Source organism: Blennius ocellaris, assembly GCF_963422515.1.
Source record: "Blennius ocellaris genome assembly, chromosome: 4".
Lineage (NCBI taxonomy): Eukaryota > Metazoa > Chordata > Actinopteri > Blenniiformes > Blenniidae > Blennius > Blennius ocellaris.
In genome coordinates, this window is record NC_137653.1 from 4,549,411 (window position 1) to 4,571,567 (window position 22,157).

Below are 22,157 nucleotides of genomic sequence, written 5' to 3' on the forward strand. Positions count from 1 at the left end.
CAATTTTAAATAGGATACGAGAGTCTGGAAGACCTGGAAACTTTACTGTGTTCATGAGACTTCAAGGCACCTTTTAACCATCATGGCCTTTTAAAAGGCAGAGGAAGTCCAAAACGTTTCACATGTCTAAAATTCTTCCACTGCGACACTGAGGTGGGATATTTGGTTTTTGTGTGACCTCTGACCTTTTCCCTTCGTCAGCTATTTTGACTTTCTTCGACTTATTTTGCTTTTCAAATCACACCAGAACCACAAAGACTTTACCTGCCGCTTCAGACGCTTGTTTTCCCAGCGCAGCGTGTGTGTGTGTGTGTGTGGCAGCGTCCTGCTCACCGACACAGGAAGACAGAAGTCAGACCTGTCTCCTTCTCCTTCTGCTTCTCCCTCCCTCCTTCTCTCTCTCTCTCTCTCTCTCTCTCTCTCTCTCTCTCTCTCTCTTTGTTTCAGCTGCAGTTTGAATCCGTCACTGCTTTATTAGCCTGCTCTGCTCCTCACGGCCGCTGCACGCACTGGGACACCCCGAGAAACACACACACGCACATACACGCACGCACAAAACAGTATCATCACACACACACACACACACACACAGACACACACACACACCTCCTGGAGCTCCTGCCGAACCAGAGGAGGAGGAGGAGGAGGAACGAGGGAGGAAGAATTTGGCCTGAAGTTCTGCAGCCGCCTTGGAACTGCTGGTAAACTAGAGTTAATGTGTGTGTGTGTGTGTGTGTGTGTGTGTGTGTGTGTGTGTGTGTGTGTGTGTGTGTGTGTGTGTGTGTGTGTGTGCATGTGTGTGTGCCGTCAGCTCCTCCCCTCTCTGTCTCCGTCTCCGTCTGTCCATCTCTCTTTCTCATAATGCTTCGTCAAACAGTTTGTCTCGGCTCAGAGGACTTTCACACACATGAACAGTCTGATGAATATTTAAAAAAAATGCTTTTTGTCGGGGGTTTAGTTAGTTATTTTGGATTCTGTGAGTCTCGTTTCATCGGCTACCAGAGCTTCGAGAAACAATCTGCAGTTATGTGAAGAGAAAAACAAACAGGCTAATCAAATAACGGAATCATATTTATGGGGAATTTTGAAGAAAGGCAGAGTTCATTTATATCGACTCGCGAGTCTCCAACAATACAAGTAATGAGCAGAAACGTTTCTCAGTAAAAACTTGGAGTTTTGTTTGAGACGTTGTGAGATACCGGTACGTCTGATCTGAATTAAATGATCAAAACAGAAACACTTTTATCATTTGAAGCTACGAAACCAATCAGGTTTCATCTCAAGACCTTTTAAAACGAGGAAGCGGCGCTTTTTCTCCGCGAATCAATCAAATCAAAACCGTCACGTGACGTCCCGGAGCTCGAACAGAAAATCTGAACTATCTAACGAGCTTAAAAGTGGAAAAAACCCCCCAAAAAACCCAGATCTGACCTGCAATTACATTTCCCGAGACGTGACATTATTTAAAGCGACTCGGCACCAAAAAAAGAAAAAAGAAGTGAAGCTGGTTTTCAGATCAGCGCCGCGGCCTGGTGACTTCAACAGATGTTACAGCGAGTGTTTGTCTGTGGCGGTGCTTTGGGATTAGTCTGGTCTGTCAGGACCCCCGGAGCCTGCTCACACAACCCTGACGCTACACTGCTCTCCTCCCTCCTCGTCCTCCTCCTCTTTCCACTCTCCCACTCCGAGCTTTTGAACATGAATCTGGCTCCGATCAGCGGTTTGCGATGAGTCGGGCTGATTGAAAACAATTACGACCAATAACTTCACTCCGGCTGCAGCGACAAGGAGGAGAGAAGCTTCGAAACGTCAGGAGCTCCTATAGAACCGACACAAACTAGTTGATTTGGTTAAATAATTGGTCAAGTTCAGCCGTCACCGGTTGATGTGCTGTTGAGAAGCAGGTAAAAAGAAGGAAACGGGGATCTGATACCGTTACAACTGCTGAAGGTTGGAGGAAAAACCTTGAAGTCCTTCAATGTGAATTTGAGCCTGATGCTGCGAATCCTCACCGACATTATGTGATGACTGGACACTTGATCCCAGTGCAGAACCTTGGATGTTCCCTCAGACACCCGGTTGATTTAGCAAACGTGTCCAGCTCAGGTCTGGAGTTAATCTGGAAACACTCTCATCACTCTTTATGATGTGAGTAAATGTGAGCCTGGCCTCGGGAAATCGCGTCTGCTTTAGTGTGTGAGGACGGATCTTTAATCAAACTTCAGACAGACTCTTCAACATGAAGAAAAAGTTCCAGTATTGAAAGCTTTTTTTTTTTTTTTTGAGAGAGAGCGAGAGAGAGAGAAAAGTGAGATTTTCCTCAACTGATGAGAGGTCGTGTCAGAACTGAAGCGACCACTTCCTCATTCTAAACTCACTGAGGCTGCGACAGCAGCAGAACTGAACTTCAGCTGGATTTCATTAATCCACAAACCTCCTGGTTTATTTTCATCTCTCCATCTGAGCCTGCTCATCCAGAGACTTGAACTGCTGAGTGTTTTCCCTCCCTCCCGTCTTCTGCACTCCGTCTCAGCTCGCATTGCCCCCCCCCCCCCCCCCGCTCTCATTGATCTCTGGTCTTCTATTGGCCGTTGTTGGGGGGGGGGGGGGGGGGGGGGGAGCGAGGGAGGGAGAGGAGGAGGGAGGAGGTTCAAACCTCCAGTCTGTGGAGCTGCAGACTGAGGATTTGAAAAAGAAAATGATTAAAACAGAGCTGGCACAAGTCAGGCAGGGAAGGTTAACCAGGGTAACGTGACGTAAAACCTTTATGGGACTTGTAGTTTTTGATGTTGAAGTTTACTGCGTTGAGCTTTCATTGTACTTAATGAAAATACCTGATTTACCTGTAATGATAACGAGCCCCAGTATTATCTGAAGGTCTGATTGAGATACTAATGACAAGATAAAGTCACCTGATTAGTTTTTAATTTGAATATCATGTGCTGCTATAAAATCCTGATTGAAAACATTCATTGTAGTTCCTACAATAACGGTTTAGATCAGCAGTTAAATCATGATCAAAGACTGAACGCAGACACACGGATGAATTTCACAGAGTTCCACTTGTTCATCCAGACAGTTCCGTGCTGGTTAAAAGTCAGGCACCATTAGTCGTTCGCTAATTCCGATAGTAAACGATAAAGTTAAAATCTGAGTATAGAAACATAAAAATTGACTGTATTTTAAAAAAACAACAACCAAAACTGCAGATGCAATAAGAGACGGTGGTGTTGACACTGGGTACGATAATAGAAGTGGAACTAATAGGATGAAGGAGATTTCCTGGTTCTTGGAAACAAAAGTAAATATCGTGAAGTCAGGAAATCAACAGGAGATAGATTGTAAATCAGGCTTTTGGCTTTGGTCTGATAGCGCAGGTCAAGGAGATGAAGCACACAGGCGTGCTTTGAAATGATTTCATTTACTCAAACTTTCAACATCAAAAAGTTATTTCAGCAGCATCTGCAGAAACTTTTGAGTCTTTGTCAATACTCCATTTTAAACACAATACCTCCCCGACAGTGACGACCAGTAACGTGCATTCTGAGTCGAAATACGTATCATCAAACAGGAGCAACCGCAGGTGGAATATATGCTCTTCTTTTTCTTCTTCTTCTTCCGTGACTTTGGCCACACCAGGTCATCATGCTACGCGGCTACGTCCACCATGAGCGCTTCACACCAACGAGAATAAACACAGGAGTGCTGCCGGAGCAGATCTATTACTGTTATTGAGGCTGAAACAGGGAAACTGTCTCGTTGGGGCTGCATTGAAATCAGACACAAGACAAACTATCAGGTGTGTGAAGGTGTGAGTTAGCTTCTGCTGCGGTAATAACAGGCCCGCGACGCACGAGACTACTCATTAGGCGCACACACTAACACAAGCACGTGGAACCAGCCATTAGGACCCCGCCAGAGGGTATATGAGGCCCCGGCGGCTCGCTCACGTCTCTTCCTCTTTGAAACTGCTGCAGCAGGTAAAAAAAACGAAGCCTCTGTCGTCCCGTTAGTTCGTTTTAACAGCCGTTTTTTACCCCCCCAAAATCGACAGTAACAGAAGCCATGCGACCACGTGACGGTTTTGATCTCTGGTCTGTGCTGCGCTGCAGGGATGAGGTGGTGGCTGGTGGCGGCCGCCGTGTGGCTGCTGGTGGTCCTGACCGACGTCCAGGCCCGAGACAGACCCCACGACCAGGGGGGAGAAACCCGCAGAGGCAAGAGGAAGCGGAGCGGCCAGGGTGAGACGGCTTCTTTTGTTCCACAGCGGACCGGTCATTTGGGATCGCCCTTATCGAAGGTGACACTCATTTTGCCAAATAGAGCTCATTTGCTCCGTTAGTGTCGTTTACAATTCAGAACATTTGTCTGAATGGTGGCGGAAAAGAAAAGACTGCGCGGGCTGCAGAGCCTCGGGGTCAGTTCCCATTAGTAGAACAATACTACAGTAGAAAAAAGGGAGAGTGTCGTCTCATGAAAAGAGGAGGAATGTTTTTCCATCTACTTGAAAAAAAAAAAAAAAGCATGATGGAAATGATCACTTCAGCATCAGTTAACTTGGAACAAATATGGACCAGCTCCTGTTGTCCTACATTTTCTAACCTTCCTCTGGTGTACAATCGCTCAAAGTACAGACTTCACATATGACGTCCGACTGAATCCTGCAGGCAAACGTTCTCCGACTCAATTAACAAGGAATCGAGCCATTTGAATGAATCTGAACAAAGCGGTCAGAGATGTGTGTATTATTATGTATTGCAGGTCTTGGGCGAGCCAGAGCGGGGCGCTCTCGGCCTCTGAAGATCCGACTGTTCCCCGGTCCGCCCGCTGTCTCACAGGCCACAGAAAGCCACGGGAATAACCCGTTTCTGAAACCCGTTAGGAACGGCCAAGAACCGCAGGCCAGCTACAACGTGATCCCAGGTCAGTGGCACCCAGACACGCAACTTTAACTTTAACTGAGCCAAGTGAAAAAAACAAACAAAACCCAAGGAAATAATTTCAAACAACTTGGACCAGGAATTAAACCAGTATTTTTTAAAGCAGTTACAATTAATATCATTTGATTGATCTAAAAGAGAACCTGACAACTTCGCTCTTCCGTCCATCGATGAGCCTGTATGAAAGATATACAATGTCGTGCCATATCTATCTGTGGTCGAGAGAAAAATAAATACAATTTTAATAGTCTACACATTACGACAAGGCTACATCAAAACAAGCTTGGATTATATATTAAACACTGAACATGGAGGCAGATTGTTTTCCTTTTTTCCCCTCATAGTATACCAGGAATAAAGTCACCTGTTTACCCCAATATATTTTTTTTAAAAAGCCCAAAAAGTGCCCGTAGAAAATTAAAATCAAACCTTATTGTTGATTTAAATGGTGTTAGAGTTTTTCAGCATGTTTATGTCTGACTCAACATGGGTGGGAAAAGAAAACAAACAAAATTATGCACAAGAGTTTTGAAGTCTATAAAATGTTAATATGAAGAAACAGTAACTGCTGCTGAATTAAAATGAAAAGCATTTTAATGCAGCCGTGAATGCGGTCAGCTGAGCTTTGAGTGGAGTTCCAGCTCAGCAGCTTAATGACAAATCATCACATTACTTGATGAACGGCAGTAAAACAAACAAAGAGAAACCACTGGTGGGAAAAAAGAGTCCGCCGGAGGAAGATCTCACACAGAGACGAGGACAAAGATTCCAGGGAGGAACCTCAGAGCCACATTAAAGGCGCGTTTACGTAATTACAAGAAAAGGTGGCGGTGACATCGGCGCTGGCGTTAATCTGTCAAAGACCTTTTGTCTCGGATGTGAGGACGAGCCTGTTTTAGGTGAACGTGACGCAACAACCAAACAGATCACAGAGACGAAAGGTCACACGAGGTGAACCAGCACAATGTGTCCTGGGGAGTCTTTGAAGAAAGACAGAAAGAAAGACTTCAATGCTTCGTCGGTGAAACTACATTTATTCTTGGTGTAAAATATGGAAGTCTGCTCACCACCAGAGCTTTTGCTCCCATCTCACACTCGACACCCAGACGTTTGTTGCAACTTGCTCAGCTCACCTCCGCCCTTCATTTTAATACCAGCAACTGTAGTTTAATGTCAGTTTAGAGGAATTCTTGCATTTTTGTTCTTTCTGTCTTTGTTTTTTGCATCCATGCATCCCTTTCAAACACGTGCAGTGCCTCCACGGACACCTTGAAAACAGAAATCTGACTGAATTTGTTTGGATTGAAACTCAAGAGTCCCATTCACATCAACATTGTGGAGAGAGCAGAATGATCTGCAGGTTTATATGCACGGCAAATATAATGTGTGAAGCGTCACCTGGTAGCAGTGAGGCTCACAAAGCCGTTCACATGGGCTCTTACTGAATCATAAACAGGGTTACGCCACCTCCTCCAGTGGGAATGTCAATCAGACGATCTAATCAAGACAACAGAGCACACATGAATGTATTTCATTTGGACTGGTGCTTTTTCTTACGGTAGCTACAGTTCCTGAAACGTTGGATTTATCTCCGGGTCAGGCGCATCCCAGCTCTCTGCCCCGACGACACCAAGCCAGAACTAATCAAACGACTTCATTGTTGTTAAAATTACACTGAAATCTCCAGTAAGGGCCAGCGGGTCACAACACCGGTGCACAGACATCGGTTATTGTCATTTACACAGATCCCTGCAATTTGCAGGAGGGGGACAATGAGAGTCTGTGACAGCGACATCAATATTTTTAAAGAGAAAAGAAAAGCTCTAAAGTATGAGTGCTCCAGCAGAGATGACAGGGTGACAGTCTCGCAGAGTTAATAGGGAGACGGTATTTAGGAGGAATAACCAGAGTCACATAACTACCTGTGCTTCAATAGAAGTAACAAAGAGCATGCCATTTAAAAAAAACAAAACAACAACAAAAAAAAAAAAGGATAGATGACAGACAGCACACGCCGAACTCAAAGAGCTCCTTTCTATGCCATCGTAGTGATTTACAGTCTTTCCTCCTGACTCACTGACCCAGTCCCAGCGTCGTCCTGTCCCCTGGACTGATGAAAGGTAAACGTAACGCAGAGGGAGGGCCTGGAACGACAACAAATCACTGCTCTGGATGCCGTCTTATAGTAAACTACAGGCTCCAGGTTTGACTAGACACTCACGGCAATTATTACCACAAGTCCTGCTGACAAAGGCAGAGGCTAAACTTGTGATCCGCTGTTTGTGTGGTTCTGGACGTCTGAATCACTTTCCACATGTCAGATCTGTCGCGTGATTCAGTTCAGCCTGTGGATTTTTTTTTTTCCCCTTGGCAAGAAAACCAAAGGAGTCATATCAGAGTTTGGTCGGTGGGATGGCAAACGTCATCGCTTTGTGGCAGCCTGTGGAACGTGGGCCGTGTCTTGAAGTGTAAATACAATGTTCGCATCTGTAAGGACAATATCTGGGGGGGACACTACATCCAATAATTGACCATGATGGGACGCCGGCAGCGTGGATCTGCCACGAGGTATACATTGACCGGAGCCACTATGACGTCCGTTACATGAAGAAAAACCACGACTCCTGAGAAAACAAATCGTATTCGTGCGGTAATTTGGGGGACATTTTTTTTTGCTTCAGATTAGAAATGCTTTCCATTCTGAGGAGGTCGATTGTCAATTATAACGCCAACACATAAACAGTCCCACGTGGACACATTCAAACCTTCGGGACATTCTGTCACCAATCAGCCGGAGGACCTCGGGAAAACTCTGGCGCTCGCAGGACGAAGACGCGTTCGACCATCACAGGCCTCAACATGTGAGAACATTCAACTCTGCTGTCCAAAGCTGGTGCAGATCTCACAAACAGGGCTTTTAGTGGCTGCTTGGTACCGGAGTAACATTGAAATGCTATTTCTGAAATGGAATCTATTATTTCTCAGCAAAACATTTTGGACGTTGGGTGTTAGGTTATATTTAGTTCATGCTGGCCTCTACAGTTAAATGTTGTCCCATTTCAATCAAGCTAAAAAAAAAAAAAAAAAAAAAAAAAAAAAAATATATATATATATATATATATAAAAATACACGACCGGTCACAGTGCGAGAACATCAAGATCTTCCCATTTTTTTTATTTATCAAGTATTCAGCTTAATGTCTCTTTGCAGTCTGAAATGAAAGAGTAGAACAAATAAACCATTTTAAACCAGAAAGCATTCTGAGCTGCTGACTCATCAAAGTCGCCACAGTTGGCAGATACAACAGTTCGTGGATTTCTTTCTACGGGATTCACCACCAGAATTCTTCAAACTCTGTTGCAGAAGTTCCCAAACATATTCTCCTGTCCAGTTCATACCAAACCGATGAGTTTTCTGTCTGCAGACTGTGCTGGTTACTCCATGTTTCCAAGCTTCTTCGTCTTTCCTAATGTCGTTCTGGTAGAGCCTGGACTTCTGTTTTGGGATAGTATCTTGCTGTAAGATGAACATCTGAATACCAGAGAGTAATGCAGGGTTAAGATTAGTCGGGGTACTGCAATGGTCACTCGACGGCGTAAAAAGATCTGGAGTAATGAACCCAAGATTTTAAATTTCGATTTACAGTATCAGTGCATCACACCTCCTTCAGGTCTTCAGTAGTCCAACGGCTAATGAGTTTATTCCTGTCAAACCTGCAGCTTCAAGTAAAAGACTGTTGTGGCTCGTCATAGATATCTCGACTTTCTTTGTATTGCTCAGAACTTTTAATTACAATGATGGTCTGTCTCTCACTTTCCCCGTTGTTAATGCCCTTTTGTTCACCATTTTTTAAAGCAACACACAACTTTCTGCAGGACGTTCGTGAGGGTCTGGCACCACAATGTGGTCCAACTCTGCTTTTATGTACACAGAGGAGGTTTTAACCCACTTGACCGTTCTTCCTGCGTCTGTGTACGAACAGTAGATCTCCTCCTGACGCTCTCATGTGTTTGTCTGTTCCAGGTAAGCAGGGCCAGTGTGTGTACCAGGGTCTGACCATGTTCGACCAGGCCGTCTGGTCCCCGAAGCCCTGCGTGACTTGCTTGTGCACCGGAGGCCGGGTGGTTTGTGACGAGATCACCTGCCCCGACCCGCACTGCCTGTTCCCCTTCACCCCGGCGGGAGAGTGCTGCCCCGTCTGCATGGAGCCAGGTAGAAACACAACATGCGACAGGGCCATGGCGCAACATACAGAGGAAACAGAGATGGGCATTTCTGATGGGGGGGGATCTATTCAATCAACAGAGAAGCATGACAGGGAACCAAACTGCAGAGTTTACATCTCTGAGGCCTTTACATGTTGCTCTCTCTCCTCACACCATGGCTGGAAAATGTGGCCCGGCACATTTTTGGATCTGTCGACACGCATGTTGTGAAAACTTGACATGTGTCTTCTGCGAGTGGTTCGACATGCCGAAGACTAGAGTTTAGCTCACGGTCTGACCTATGCTCACTTTAAAGGCTTTGAACAAGAGATGTTAGTAGGACATGACAATCTGCACAGCAAAGACTCGATTTGAATCATAGTTGGCTGCACAGTCAGCCAGTGGCCCAAAAATAGACCTTTTTAGTCATTCTTATTTTTCAGAAGACATTCTTACAATTCTATACACTACAGGTCAAGAGTTTGTCATTTCACATACATTTCTTTTTTAGCATTTCAGAAGATACACAGAATAGATGTAATGGGTTACAGACATCCCTTGTACCTTTTATTACTAGTAGTGCTATAAATTGGAGACAATTCAATAAAACTCAAGCAGCTGGCATTAAAATAACAACACAGACTTATTTGTTTTTTGAAATGACTGCAACATTCACCTGAAAGTGCTAACTGGAGAATCACATCTCTGTGTATATCAACACTGCATGTGCAGTGTGCATGGGATTTATTGGAAATGGACAGCGTGAAGGACTGAATGATGTTTTATAGTCACAGAATGATTAAGTCACAGTTGCTACGTTGTTCTGTGATGCATCGTCACTAAACATCCTGCATGTTAATTTTGTTTTATGGCTATAAAACACTATACGTGTTGGACAAGTGAGATAAAGTTGGTCTACATTACTAATACTCACGATGTAATATAAAATGGATTGAATTATGAAATGTGTTTGTGTCTTCTGCCTTAAAAATATGTTGATGTATAACTTAGAGGGATATTTTTTTTAGAAAGACAAATAATGGAATAATGATGAAAAGCTGAATTTTTCTCTATAATCTGGTACAATGGATGCAAGAGAAGATTAAAGTGTTTGATTATAATCAATTTATTTTCATGCAAAATTTGCAGCATTTGTGAGTATCCTTCTAAGATGGTGTATTTGTTCCTCGGTGGCCCTTTCACATGTGTAGACTTACGTAATGTCTATCTATCATGCTCTGAAAACAAAGGCACCACCTTACAGGTTCACAGCAAATCTGGCATCCCAATGACTCATTATGTCTTATTAAATGAACGTAATTCACCATTTTAAGCTGTTGTCCTGTTTGGTTGCTAACTCAGACATAAAAAGACCAACGTTATTATCTGAACATTAACCGTCGTCCCGGTTGGTGTGTTTGTGGTTTATAGACTGGCCGGCAGCAGCCCGCTGGTCTTAAACCCGTCTGTCTGCAGCACTAACACACACGTGTCTGTCTCTCTGTCTGTCTTCTCCCTTCTATACTCTTTCACTGTAGTCTCCTCCCTTTCTTCCCACCTTCCACCTTTCTTTCACGCTGTCCTTGCTTTCTCATGTCTGTCTCCTTTCTCTGTCTTTTCACACCTTCTCCACCTTCATGTCTTGGCTGGGCGTCGCCACCAAACCCCCCACCCCAGACCCCGACTTCAGCCTTGACCTCTCTGGTGACTCCCCAGTTCCCAATGACCCAAACGACCCCGTGACCCCGCTGAGCCCAGAGGAGATACAGCGAATCCTGTGGCGGGAGGAGGAGGAGCACCGCGAGGAGGAGGAGCGCCTGAGGAGGAAGGACGAGGCCAGGAAGAAGAGGAGGAAGCAGAGGAAGGAGCAAGAGGAGAGGCAGAGGAAGTTGGTGGAGGAGAAGAGGAGGGAGGAGGAGGAGGCGCTCAGGCTGCAGGCGGAGAAGGAGGCGGAAGAGTGGAGGAGGCAAATTGAGGAGGAGCAAAGGAGGAGACAGGAGGAGGAAGAAGACAGGAAGCAGAAGGAGGCCGCAGAGAAGGAGGCGAGAGAGATGGAGAGGGAGCTGGAGGAGGAGAGGAGGAAGCAGGAGGAGATACTGAGGGAGGAGCTGCTGGCTCTGGTGACGCAGGAGGAGGAAGAGCGGCAGGAGGAAACCGAGGAGGTGTGGCTCAGGGGAGACGTGTTTCAGATGCCCCCGAAAGAACCCGAGGAGCCCGACGACCTCCTCCTCCTCCATCCAATCGCAATTCCCCCCGCTTCGTCCTATGAGCTGAAGGAGGTGGAGGAGGAAGTGGAGGTGGAGGAGGAAGTGGAGGTGGAGGAGGAAGTGGAGGTTGAGGAGGAAGTGGAGGTTGAGGAAGAAGTGGAGGTTGAGGGGGAAGTGGAGGTGGAGGAGGAAGTAGAGGTGGAGGAGGGAGAGGAGGAGCTACCGGGCAGAGCGGGGTTCCCTCCAGGCTGCGACATCTCCGACGTCACTATGACGTGTGAAAACGCCAAACTGGCTCATTTCCCGGCTCTGACCATCCCTGAGCTCAAGTCTCTCAGTCTGGAGGGTGAGTCCACACCAAGACACACTGCAACATTGACACGGGCAGCAAAAGACCTCAGAGTTGAACCCGAACCATCGCTATTGTTCCATGCAACATAAAAGTAAAATAAATTCCCCCTCCATTCGTGGAGCACGACGCTTCACACCCGTGAACCAAAAGAGAAACGTCGGTGTGAAAGCAGGAACATTTACAGTTTGGTTTCCAGTCCAGTCCACTCTAGCTGGCGTTAAAGCACCCACGTAATGGTTTTCTTTAAGACGTGAGAGAACCCTGCGTGTCCCGCGGTACAAACTGGAGTAGGCTTTTATATAAACAAGTCTCTTAACACACGGCACATAAGATGACGACGACTGCCGTTGAACAGGTCCGACTGAAAGCAACCTGATTTGCAGGAAACAACATCAGCAGCATCCCAGCGGGGGCCTTTAATGGGATCCCGAACCTGGAGTGGATCAACTTGAAGAAAAATAAACTCACCTCTACCGGCATTGACGCCAAAGCCTTCAAAGTAAGATGAACCACTGCGGCCTGTTTTGTTTCCCCAACTGCTCGCCTCATATCGTGTTTTGGCAGCATTGCTCCCTTGACGCTTGTGAAAATGATGAACAGGTGAACATCTACAGTGTGCAATCAACTGCAGATTTACTGACTCCTATATCTTCCATTGAAATTAATTAAGGACTCGACCTACAAAAAGATTTCCAGGGACCGTCCATTTGTCAGACATATTAACTTCGTGTGTCGTTTTTGTGTGTCCCAGGGTCTGAAGATGCTAAAACGCCTCTACCTGGACGGGAACCTTCTCGACGTTGTGCCCTCTGACCTCCCCCCGACCCTCCAGGAGCTGAAGATCAACGAGAACAAGCTGGGAGAAGTCGATGAAAACAACTTCCGAGGTGCTCCAGTGCTACCGTTTCCTAGACGAACACCAACTTTAACGTTTAAAGTCAATTAACTCAGCGATTCCTCATTTAGAATCTTCGATGCGTTTTAGTTTTTCTTTCCTTCATCCAAGTTCCCGTTGCCTCATTTTGATATATTGTATGAAAGTCTAATGTCTCCAGAGACTCTCATTCCATCACAGTATCATCCATTAATTTAAAGCCTTTTGAAGATTTTTCCCAGCTGAGCTGAAAATGAGATCTGAAATTTTTTTTTTTATAACACCGATAGAGGAATAAAACTCATAGAGAGGTTTCCAATATCTGAAGTGTGCTCTTGCTTTAATAGTATTTTTCTTTTTTCTTTGTTGGCAGACCTGAGCGACCTGGTGATTCTGGAACTGGAAGCGAACCTGCTGAGTGAGGGAAACGTAAATCCTCGAGCCTTCACTCCGTTAATCCAGCTCTCCTACCTCAGACTGGGGAGAAACCACTTCCGCACCATACCGCAGGGGCTCCCCAGGTCACTGCTGGTAGGAAACCAGACCTGCTCACACACAACTCTGTTTTCCTCCATCAAAACAACCAGATCCATCAGACAGGATATATTGAGGCTCGGGTCACAATGGACAACTCTTAATAAAGTAAAAAATTCCACACTGAACACAGCTGGTGGCAAACAGCACACTTTCAAAGTTCAATAACTGCTTCAATACACCTGCTGATTACATAAGTACGCCGTAAGAGAAGCCCTCTGAGCACCTGGATGCTTTCCAAAGTTGTATTTGCTGATGAATCAGGGTTTTTTTTGTGGGTCTTGCGTTTAAACTGTATGTCTACCTGCGGGAAACAAGTCAATTATATAATTATAGTTCTGGTTAACCACAAACACTTACAGAACACCAGTGGTTAAATCAAGCTTCAAACCTTCGTTTTACAATATTGGAGAGGTGCGACACACTCCGAACCTTTTTCTCGCATTTGTTGAGAGATTATGGTTTTCTAATTCGCTGTGTGTGAAACCAGGATGATTGGAGGACTGTGGAGGACTGTATCTGCGTGGCGGTCGTACCTCTGGCTGCATGCGGATGTGATTTGGATGTCAAGTTTTTAAACCAGAAACAGTCTTTGATGAACAAACATAACTGCATTTTTTTTTTCTCCCAGTTGATTAAAGCCTTCATGGCTGAAAACTCCCCACAAACCATGAAATCTGAAGAAAACACATCCGGTTTAACAGCAGCGAAGATGATAAAAGACACACAACAGCAGATTGCTTAGATAAACAACATTAATCCAGTTTCATCCAGATGAAGCCAAACATTTGCTGTGTTGTTTTTTTTTGGTTCTCTTTTCAGGAGTTACATCTGGAGAACAACCTGATCGAAGAGATTTCAGAGGCAGTTTTTAATCAGACGGTGAACCTGAATGTTGTTTCTCTGAGACACAACAGGTTGGACGAGACCAGGATTGCCCCTTTGGCCTGGATCAACCACAGGTTTTACACATTAGATTAAAAATTAAAAATTAAAAATCAACTGCCGTCGCTCCCGCTTCCATTTCTTTGAAAATCTTTTCTCTTCTCGTGCAGAAATCTGGAGTCCATCGACCTTTCACACAACGAACTGTACCTGGTTCCCTCCTACCTGCCCAGATCTCTGGTCCACTTGGTGCTGGTGGGAAACAACATTGAACGGATACCCGGTAGGTGGGATGTGCTGAGGCGTGCATTTTCCAGAGCCCAATGAAGCGCAACGCTCGGTATTTGAAGCCACGCGCTGCTTTGGTTTCCAACTCCCCGTGCATCCATCTCCCCGGGCTGAAATCGTCAAACTTAATTGCTCATAAAGTGGTACTAGAGGTACGTTTAAGTAGTGCGTTGACGGTGCAAGTTGTACTTACGACTGGGAAAGTGGGGTTTCTCTGAAGGCTTCTCACTCAGAGATTTAAAAAAAAATAAAAAATGTGCCAGCAAAAGCAAACAAAAGTGAAATATAAGTGTCAGTAAAAATCCTATCTTAAAAACAATATGCTTGAAATTAAAATAAGGATTAAAATTAAAGTATTTTACACAAATGGAGCTGACACACGCAGGAAATGGAACCGTGTTCATGGAGGTGGGAACTCCAAACGTTTTTTTTTCGTGGGGTGTACTGTGCGGTTGGTTTATTACAGATTGCAGCATTCCCACTTACCAGTTACTCATAAACATAAACGCATAATCACACCTCAGGTAGTGGGATTAACCAAAACAATACGATGTGGTTTGATGCGCTGACATTTTAAACTGCGTCTTGGTTTCGCTTAGATAAATGTTTCCGTGTTCTTTCGTAGGCTACGTCTTTGCCCACATGGACCCTGGTTTAGAATACCTCTACCTCTCCTACAACAAACTGGACGGCGAGGGAATCGAACCCGAGTCCTTCTTTGGCTCCTACCACTCCATGGTGGAACTGTGTTTGGACCACAACCAGCTGATCGCTGTTCCCTCGGGCATCAATGAGATGACCGGCCTGCACTTTCTCAGACTGAACAACAACAGGATCAGGTATGGAGTCACCGTCCATCCATTCATCCATTCATCCATTCATCCATTCAGCCATTCACACGCATCCGGTTTCTCTCATTAAAGCCGAGTCACACGGGATTTCATTAAATCCCAACAGGTGCTGGTAAGAAGCTTTTGAAAGCTTCAGCGATTCACTATATGCAGCATGTTACACTTGTTGCCCTGCTAAATCAGTCACGTGCATGTGTGAACACTTTCTGTTTATAATATTAGTATTTTTAACTGCTACGGGATTTAAGTAGAACTTATGGAAAATGTGTTTAATTAGCTCCTGATCTCCCAACACTTCTAAACATCATCCCCTCTTGTCGATGTTTACCTAACTTGTCCACCCCATATACATCCGGTCTAATTTTGGAAAGGCCAATTAATGAACGCAAAAAGCAGAATTTTCATATCGTCATCAAGTTATTATAAAATAGTAATAAAGACAAAGAAGGCCTGAGTGAGCTGAACTGCTGGACTGTTTGTGATTTTCTCTTAAAATGTCTGATGTCTGGCTCACATCAGTCTGATAAGAATGGCGTTACCGTAGCGATGAGACTAATTTACTAAACAGGTCAAGAGTTGTAAATAACATAACTCTACATGTGACTTGTAAACAGAAATAATTAGTAATTTTTTTATTTTTTGCTGTATAATAAAGTGTTGCCTTGTTTATACGCCTTGTTGAAACTTCCACTGAAGCGTCACAAGCAGTCAGAACGGCAACACAAAGAGATAAACAAACCCCGGTGATTAAATACAGACGCAAAACAAAAAGGAGCTTCCAGAGGCTGCACAGCAGCGTCGAGTCCGACCAGACGACTGACTCACTCGTCACACGCAGCCAGACGGCATTAGGCAGAAAAGTTCACCGGACGGAGAGTTGTCCTGACGACAGGAAACAAAACACGTCGACTCCAGTTTCCACCTGGGAGTCACCCTGAATCACCTCATTACGCACGCTTTCTCTCTCAGGTCCGTGGCCGTCCAGGTCGTGACAGCTTGTTTTAGACGAGAGCAACATTATGATGTCGACACGTAATCAATGCAAGTGGGAAAGTAGGAACAGAGTCCAAGACACAGATGAGCACTTTAATGAGTGTGCTATGAAATAGCAAATGTAAATGAAAAAAAAAAAAAAACATACTAAATTTGATTTTTTTAAAAAAAGGGTTGTTTAGTTTCCTCTTCTTTTGTGGGAAAAGTTAAGATCTGTTTTAAGCCGCGTTTACACGACGACGTTTTCAAGTGAAAACGCTCCGACTTCGCCTACGTTTTGAAACCACTGCGACTGCACACGTGCACCACGGCCATAGTACAGAGTTCTTCTGCACACGCTCAGTAGAGGGACAATAAGAACAATGTTTCTCCATCGTGTTGCGACTCCCAGTCCATATTCTCCAGCAACCGTAATAACAATTCAACTTTGTCATCTGTCCATACAAGCGTCCGTGTACTCGCTATTGTTAATGTTTATAGCGCGTTGTTTCTTTGTGTGTGTGGTTTCACTACAACAACAAGTGCCGACTCATTGCCTTGGCATGCCGACTTCATTGTTTTCAGTGTTCTTCCAAAACGTTTTTCAAAAACGTTACCATGTAAATGCAAAATCTTTCCGAGAAGACAATGTAAAATCAGTAATTCACAACACATAAAAATATGTTTTGGACCAAGTTAACCCCCCCACCACCAAAAAAAAATTTTTTTTAATTAAAAAGCTAAAAAAGCTGAGGCTGAGAAATAGTACCACTATAAGAAATATAGAAAAATAAACAGGTTTGTTTTGTGTGACAAAGCTTAAGAGAGATTTGAATATACTTTAATATAATTGTTGGGGCATTATTTGCCAGATGAAGAAAAAAGAAAAAAAAAAAAACCATCACAGAAGCTCTGGACTTAAAATGTGCCAGTTGTGGGTGTGGCTTTTGTCTCTTTAGCAGACACACTTTTACACTGTGAAGTAATCGATTACAACAGAACTGCGATCGATTCCGCAAATCCAATTGATTATTTCGTTGCTGTCCGACAGAAATGCGACGATTCGCCCTCTGTGACTGTCTAACTCCTGTGTCTTTCAGGAGTGTCGCCGATGAAAGTATCTGTGACCCCAACCACAGCGGCGACTCCACCCTGGTGGCGCTGAGGATGGAAAACAACTACATCGATCCCCAGAAGGTCTCGCCGGCCGCCTTCTCGTGTGTGCGCTCTTCCTCCAGCGTGGTCATAAAACCCCAGAAAACCCAAGCCGTGAAATCCAGAACCTAAACACACTCCTGTTTTAAGCCCAAGAACCACCAACGGGGTAATTTTTTTTTTTTTTTCCTGCCAAATTTAAGTTCCCCTCGCCATCTTACTCTGACGCTGTAGTATTAAATTGGTCATATAAAAATCTAATTATATATTCCAATTGAAAAAAAAAAAAAGCTTGTTAACATGACGTATGGGTTGAACATGAAATAAAGAACTGTTGAAAGAGTTACAGCTAATGTAATATGACTTCTGGGAAAAGTGTTGCCCCGTGGTGGAATCACTCCTCGGAGCTGTGAGTAATATTTTCTTCTTCTTCTTCGTCGCTCCCCGAACATCGTTTTAGAGTCTGGTAGGTTCGGCCCTCCGCAAAGCGGGACGGTGACGGAGCTCCTTAAAACCCCCACAATCAAACACATCTGTCCGCTTCAGAGAAACTCTGTTTAATGGAAAGAATTCCTGCGCCGTACACAGTAAACTGAAAACGCTAATAAAGAAATGGAAAGAATTCAGTGAAGTGAGACCACAAGGCCAGCACATTATATATATATATATATTTTTTTTTTTTAACAGCTTCAGCACCTCCATTTCTCCCAAAGCCTCCGTTCATAAGAGCTTGGACAGGAAGGAGAAGGGTGATGAGGGTGAAGGATCAAGTTAAAGGTTTTGTCTGCTTTTCATCCTTTATATGTTGTAATCTTAAGTGAAAGAGCAGAGACGAGGCGGTAAACGTTTTGTGATCCAAACGAGCTCGATAACAGGATTAAAAAAGAGGATTTTACAATCCTGCAGCGTGTTTTTTTTAACTCCCGGCCATGATTTAATGACCATTATAGTCATTAAAAAAAAACTGCTTTAGGGAAACGACAGCATTCACCAGTAGAAAATCCTCAGGTGCAGCTACCTTTTCCAGGTTTCACTCATTTCATTAATGAGGAGCAGAAACGATGGGAGCCCAAACAAGTTATAACCGTTGGCATTATAATAAGAGAAACTGCAAAAAGAAAAGAAAATGTCCACTACCTATTACCGATTAAGAAGTGCTTTCTGATTAGGAAGTGGTTAAAGGAGGCCAACCCAAACAACCACTAAAGGACAGACGACCTATGATGGCGTGCTGAAGTATTTGTATAAATAATATCACTACAGTCAAGCGTGACTGTAAAATAAACATTTCTTGTAAAATCACATTTGTTTGAGAAATCCTTCATTGTTTGCAAAGAGCAGGAATTTTTCAACAGTCAATACAAAGGTCACAGGTGGATTTGTCTGGAGCATGCACATGGTTTAATGGTACCTAATTATTCCCTTTTTGACAGTGTATTTGAATTATAATAGAGTATTTCAATCCATTAAGCAGAAGTTGTTGTCTTTTTAGGCTTTTATTTATAACTTTGGTGCTTTAATTCGTTGAAAAATACACCAGAATAGTCAACAGGCTGGATGGAGGCTATTTTCATGAACAACGTCGTGTTGGATACTTCAACAGCTCTTTTACTTTTAGTGGATCACAAAATCTTGGTTTTCACACATAAATCGCGCATAAATACGGGGAAGCGACCTTTTTCCTCCTGTAAACACCCGACGTCTTGACACATTTGCGTCTGCCCCTCCAAAATTAAATGAAAACATAAAAAAAAAAGAAGAAGAAAAAATATAAGGGATGTTGAAAGCTTCTATAACAGAACGGATGTTAAACAGAGGTGAATGTTATTTTTGCCTTGTACGACTGTCGCTCTCCTCTAACAGACGCCAGATTTGATAGTTTGATTCACAGACGACTTTATTGGGATCAGAGGATGTTCTGGATGAAGGAAAAAAAACTATCACTGGTAAAATAATAACCCTGCCAATTAAATCTCATCGACCTCCAGACATTTCCTTCTGTCGTTGTACGATTCAGTCATTTCTTCTTTTTTTAACAGGAAAAAAAGAAAATCACACAAATGGCAAATGTGATGAAATTACAAATCTATGGCTGCGCTTCAACTTTCCACACGCGAATAAAGAAAGTGTAGTTACTGCTGCTTGTAGTAACTATTATGTATTGAACTAGGGACAATGTGGATGAAATGCTCTCAAAGATACATACATACCTTTAACGTGCAGAGCACTGACTGGACTTTTCCCAACTATTTCAATTAGAGTCATATTGCTTTATTTGTAAAACCAGATAAATGTACTGTTGTGATGATGTCCTTCACTTTGCTCTTGGCTGGCCAATATGTTTAAATTATATGATGATCTGTTGGATGTATAAACACCATTTACCACTTTTTAAACACGTTGTTATGATGCACAATATAAATAAACTTCATTATGTCAACATGGCTGCCTGATTTATTTCAGTCTGACGTTCAGGATTTTCACTCTTGGTATAGCAAATATACTTTACACAGAATATACACTGAACAAATGAGTCCTCTCGGAAAGTTTCTGGGCGAAAACCCAACGCTGATCCAAGAAAAACGCATTTGTGACGAAAAAAATCCAAAACATTCATCGAGTAGTTAATATTTAAAGTACATCTTTACAAAAAACCCTAAAAAGTCCCATTCAAGAATGTATAGGAGACGACAACAAAATGTTAGATTTCAGAAAACCTCTCATTTCGAGGAATATTTACGCTCTCCATTGTGACATACAATAAATATATGGCTCGTCGGTTTCAGATATACACGTAACAAATAATTTTAATGGTCTTATTTTATACACAAGTTACACAATGTCTATTTTTACTCACTTTAAAAAGCTGAAAATGAGTAGAGAAATGTTTGAATTTGTTTAAATTTACCTAAAATTCCAGTTAATAATAATAAAAGGCCAAAATTATTAAACTGTCGGCAAGCGAGTGTCAATTATTACAAAGTATAGACAATGCAGCAATCCCCCACTAGTTGTCACTAGAAAGTCGGCAGACCTTTCAGTAGAGTTTTAAAAAAATGTCGGTGGGAAGTTTGAGGTTTTCTTGTTAAAACCAGCAGGGTTTGACAGTAATTTTATCAAAAAAAAATAAAAACAAGGTGGCATTGTTGGTGTTTGTGTCAGAAAAAATAAAAAAAAGATGATGCTAAGAATTCAGTCTTGCATTTTCCCGTAATCGAATCAACACATCAGGATTTGCATCACAGAGTGAGACATGATAAAATGAAGTGTAATGAGCGTCATGTGTCTTCGAGCCCCGGTGCAGTGAAAAGCTATAATTATCAAAGCTGGAAAAGTCAACATAATCAAATTTTCCTTTCAAACCGAGGTTGCAGATCATTTGCAGCAGTAATAGGCATTTAAACATCGACTGGAACAGAAACACCAAAACGTGAAAAGAAAAAAAAAGAAAAGAAAGGAAAACCTTCAGCTTCTGCTCGGGTAAGACCAGTTGGAAGTAATGGATAGTTATATGTAGACAAAATAAATCCAAAAGTTACAGAAAGCTTAACAATAATAAAGACCAGGAATCAGATAATTGTGGTCAGTTTGGAGAGTTTGACTATTGTCAACAACCTTTTTTTTTTGTAAAATATAAGCTTCGGGATGAAGAAGTTTTCCACAAGAGAAGACAAAGTTCTTCTCATCTGCCAACAAAGAAACAGCTGCTGTGTTCATCAGCTTTAAAAATGAAAGACGTGTGGAGAACAATCTAATACTCATTACTCACATGACCCCAACAGCAGGAGCAAAACACGCCGTCAGCGATTTCATCACAGAAAAGTGACGCACGTTTAGGTTGGATCTCTATTGGGCTTGATTTGGAATGATTAACAGGACATCAGAACCAGAGGGACGTCACCGTATCTATGAAACCAGATGCAGCTGATCAACCTGTGAACAGTGAAGCTTGTCTTCACGACAAAAAGACAAAAATCCCCAAATCCCAAAATGAGCTGTGATTTCCTGTTCTTGAACTCAGGGATGATATATTTGTCCCCAATGCAACAAATTCTCTTAAGATGAGCTCCAGTCCCACTGTGAGGAACCTGCAAGTTCATTTTGACCACGACTTATCCTCCGACTGCCACATTAAACATCTGCAGGACTTTCACTTGTTTAATGTCACTGAAATCAGGGTTTTCTGTCTGATGTTTGTTTGTTTGTTGCTTCTCCGACTGTCCAGCAACCCCAACTGGAAAGCAGGAAGTTATGCACAGAGGTTTCTGTCCACCGTCACCCCCCCACCTTCTTTTTGTTAAAGTGCCACAAGAGAGCTTCATTGAAATTGACATCATATAAATACAATTTGGGTAAAGTTGAAATAAACTTAAATTAAACTAAAAAACGAATTAAATAAGAGGCAAGCTCCACTCAGCTATAGATATATATAAAAAAAAAAAAATACATACACACACACACATATATATATACTGTAAATAAATTTTAAAAATATTTATTTTATACATAATATATATATTTATATATATATAATACACCATAAATATAATTACAATTAATTAATTACATATTATTTTACAAATTATTTAGATTTTAATAAAATGTAAAAAAAAGAACACTTTTTTATAAAAAAAAAAAATTTCTTCATCTTCTTTTTTTAAAATCCATTCCCAAAACGTTTCATTCTTTAGGTGAACCTTACTGCATTTCCCACATCCAAAGCTGAAATCCTGTGTTTGTATCAAAGAAGCCACGTGTGAGGATGAGGAGGGTGAAGTGGTTTGTTGTGAGGTCTCTCATGGCGACGCCCTCAGAAGCAGCAGCAGCAGGTAACAGTGAGTCTCGGGGTCGCAGCTTTTAAAAAAATATTTCCTGGCAGGACGGCGTTCCTGA

General features: G+C 42.9%; 2 protein-coding genes across 2 annotated transcripts in view; one reads left to right on the forward strand and one right to left on the reverse strand.

Moving 5' to 3' along the window:
* cenpp (centromere protein P) overlaps positions 1 to 22,157 on the reverse strand; it is a gene marked incomplete at its 5' end in the record, with an annotated part of 81,590 nt that overhangs the window by 6,223 nt on the left and 53,210 nt on the right. The window lies entirely within an intron of this gene.
* On the forward strand, positions 499 to 19,704 carry ecm2 (extracellular matrix protein 2, female organ and adipocyte specific). Its single transcript, XM_080495183.1, has 12 exons — positions 499 to 701; positions 4,113 to 4,241; positions 4,762 to 4,923; positions 8,965 to 9,153; positions 10,824 to 11,699; positions 12,089 to 12,204; positions 12,457 to 12,592; positions 12,953 to 13,110; positions 13,936 to 14,075; positions 14,169 to 14,281; positions 14,912 to 15,125; positions 17,210 to 19,704. The coding sequence occupies exons 2-12, from the start codon at positions 4,115 to 4,117 to the stop codon at positions 17,394 to 17,396; spliced, it is 2,418 nt and encodes an 805-aa protein (XP_080351309.1). The 5' UTR covers positions 499 to 701; positions 4,113 to 4,114; the 3' UTR covers positions 17,397 to 19,704.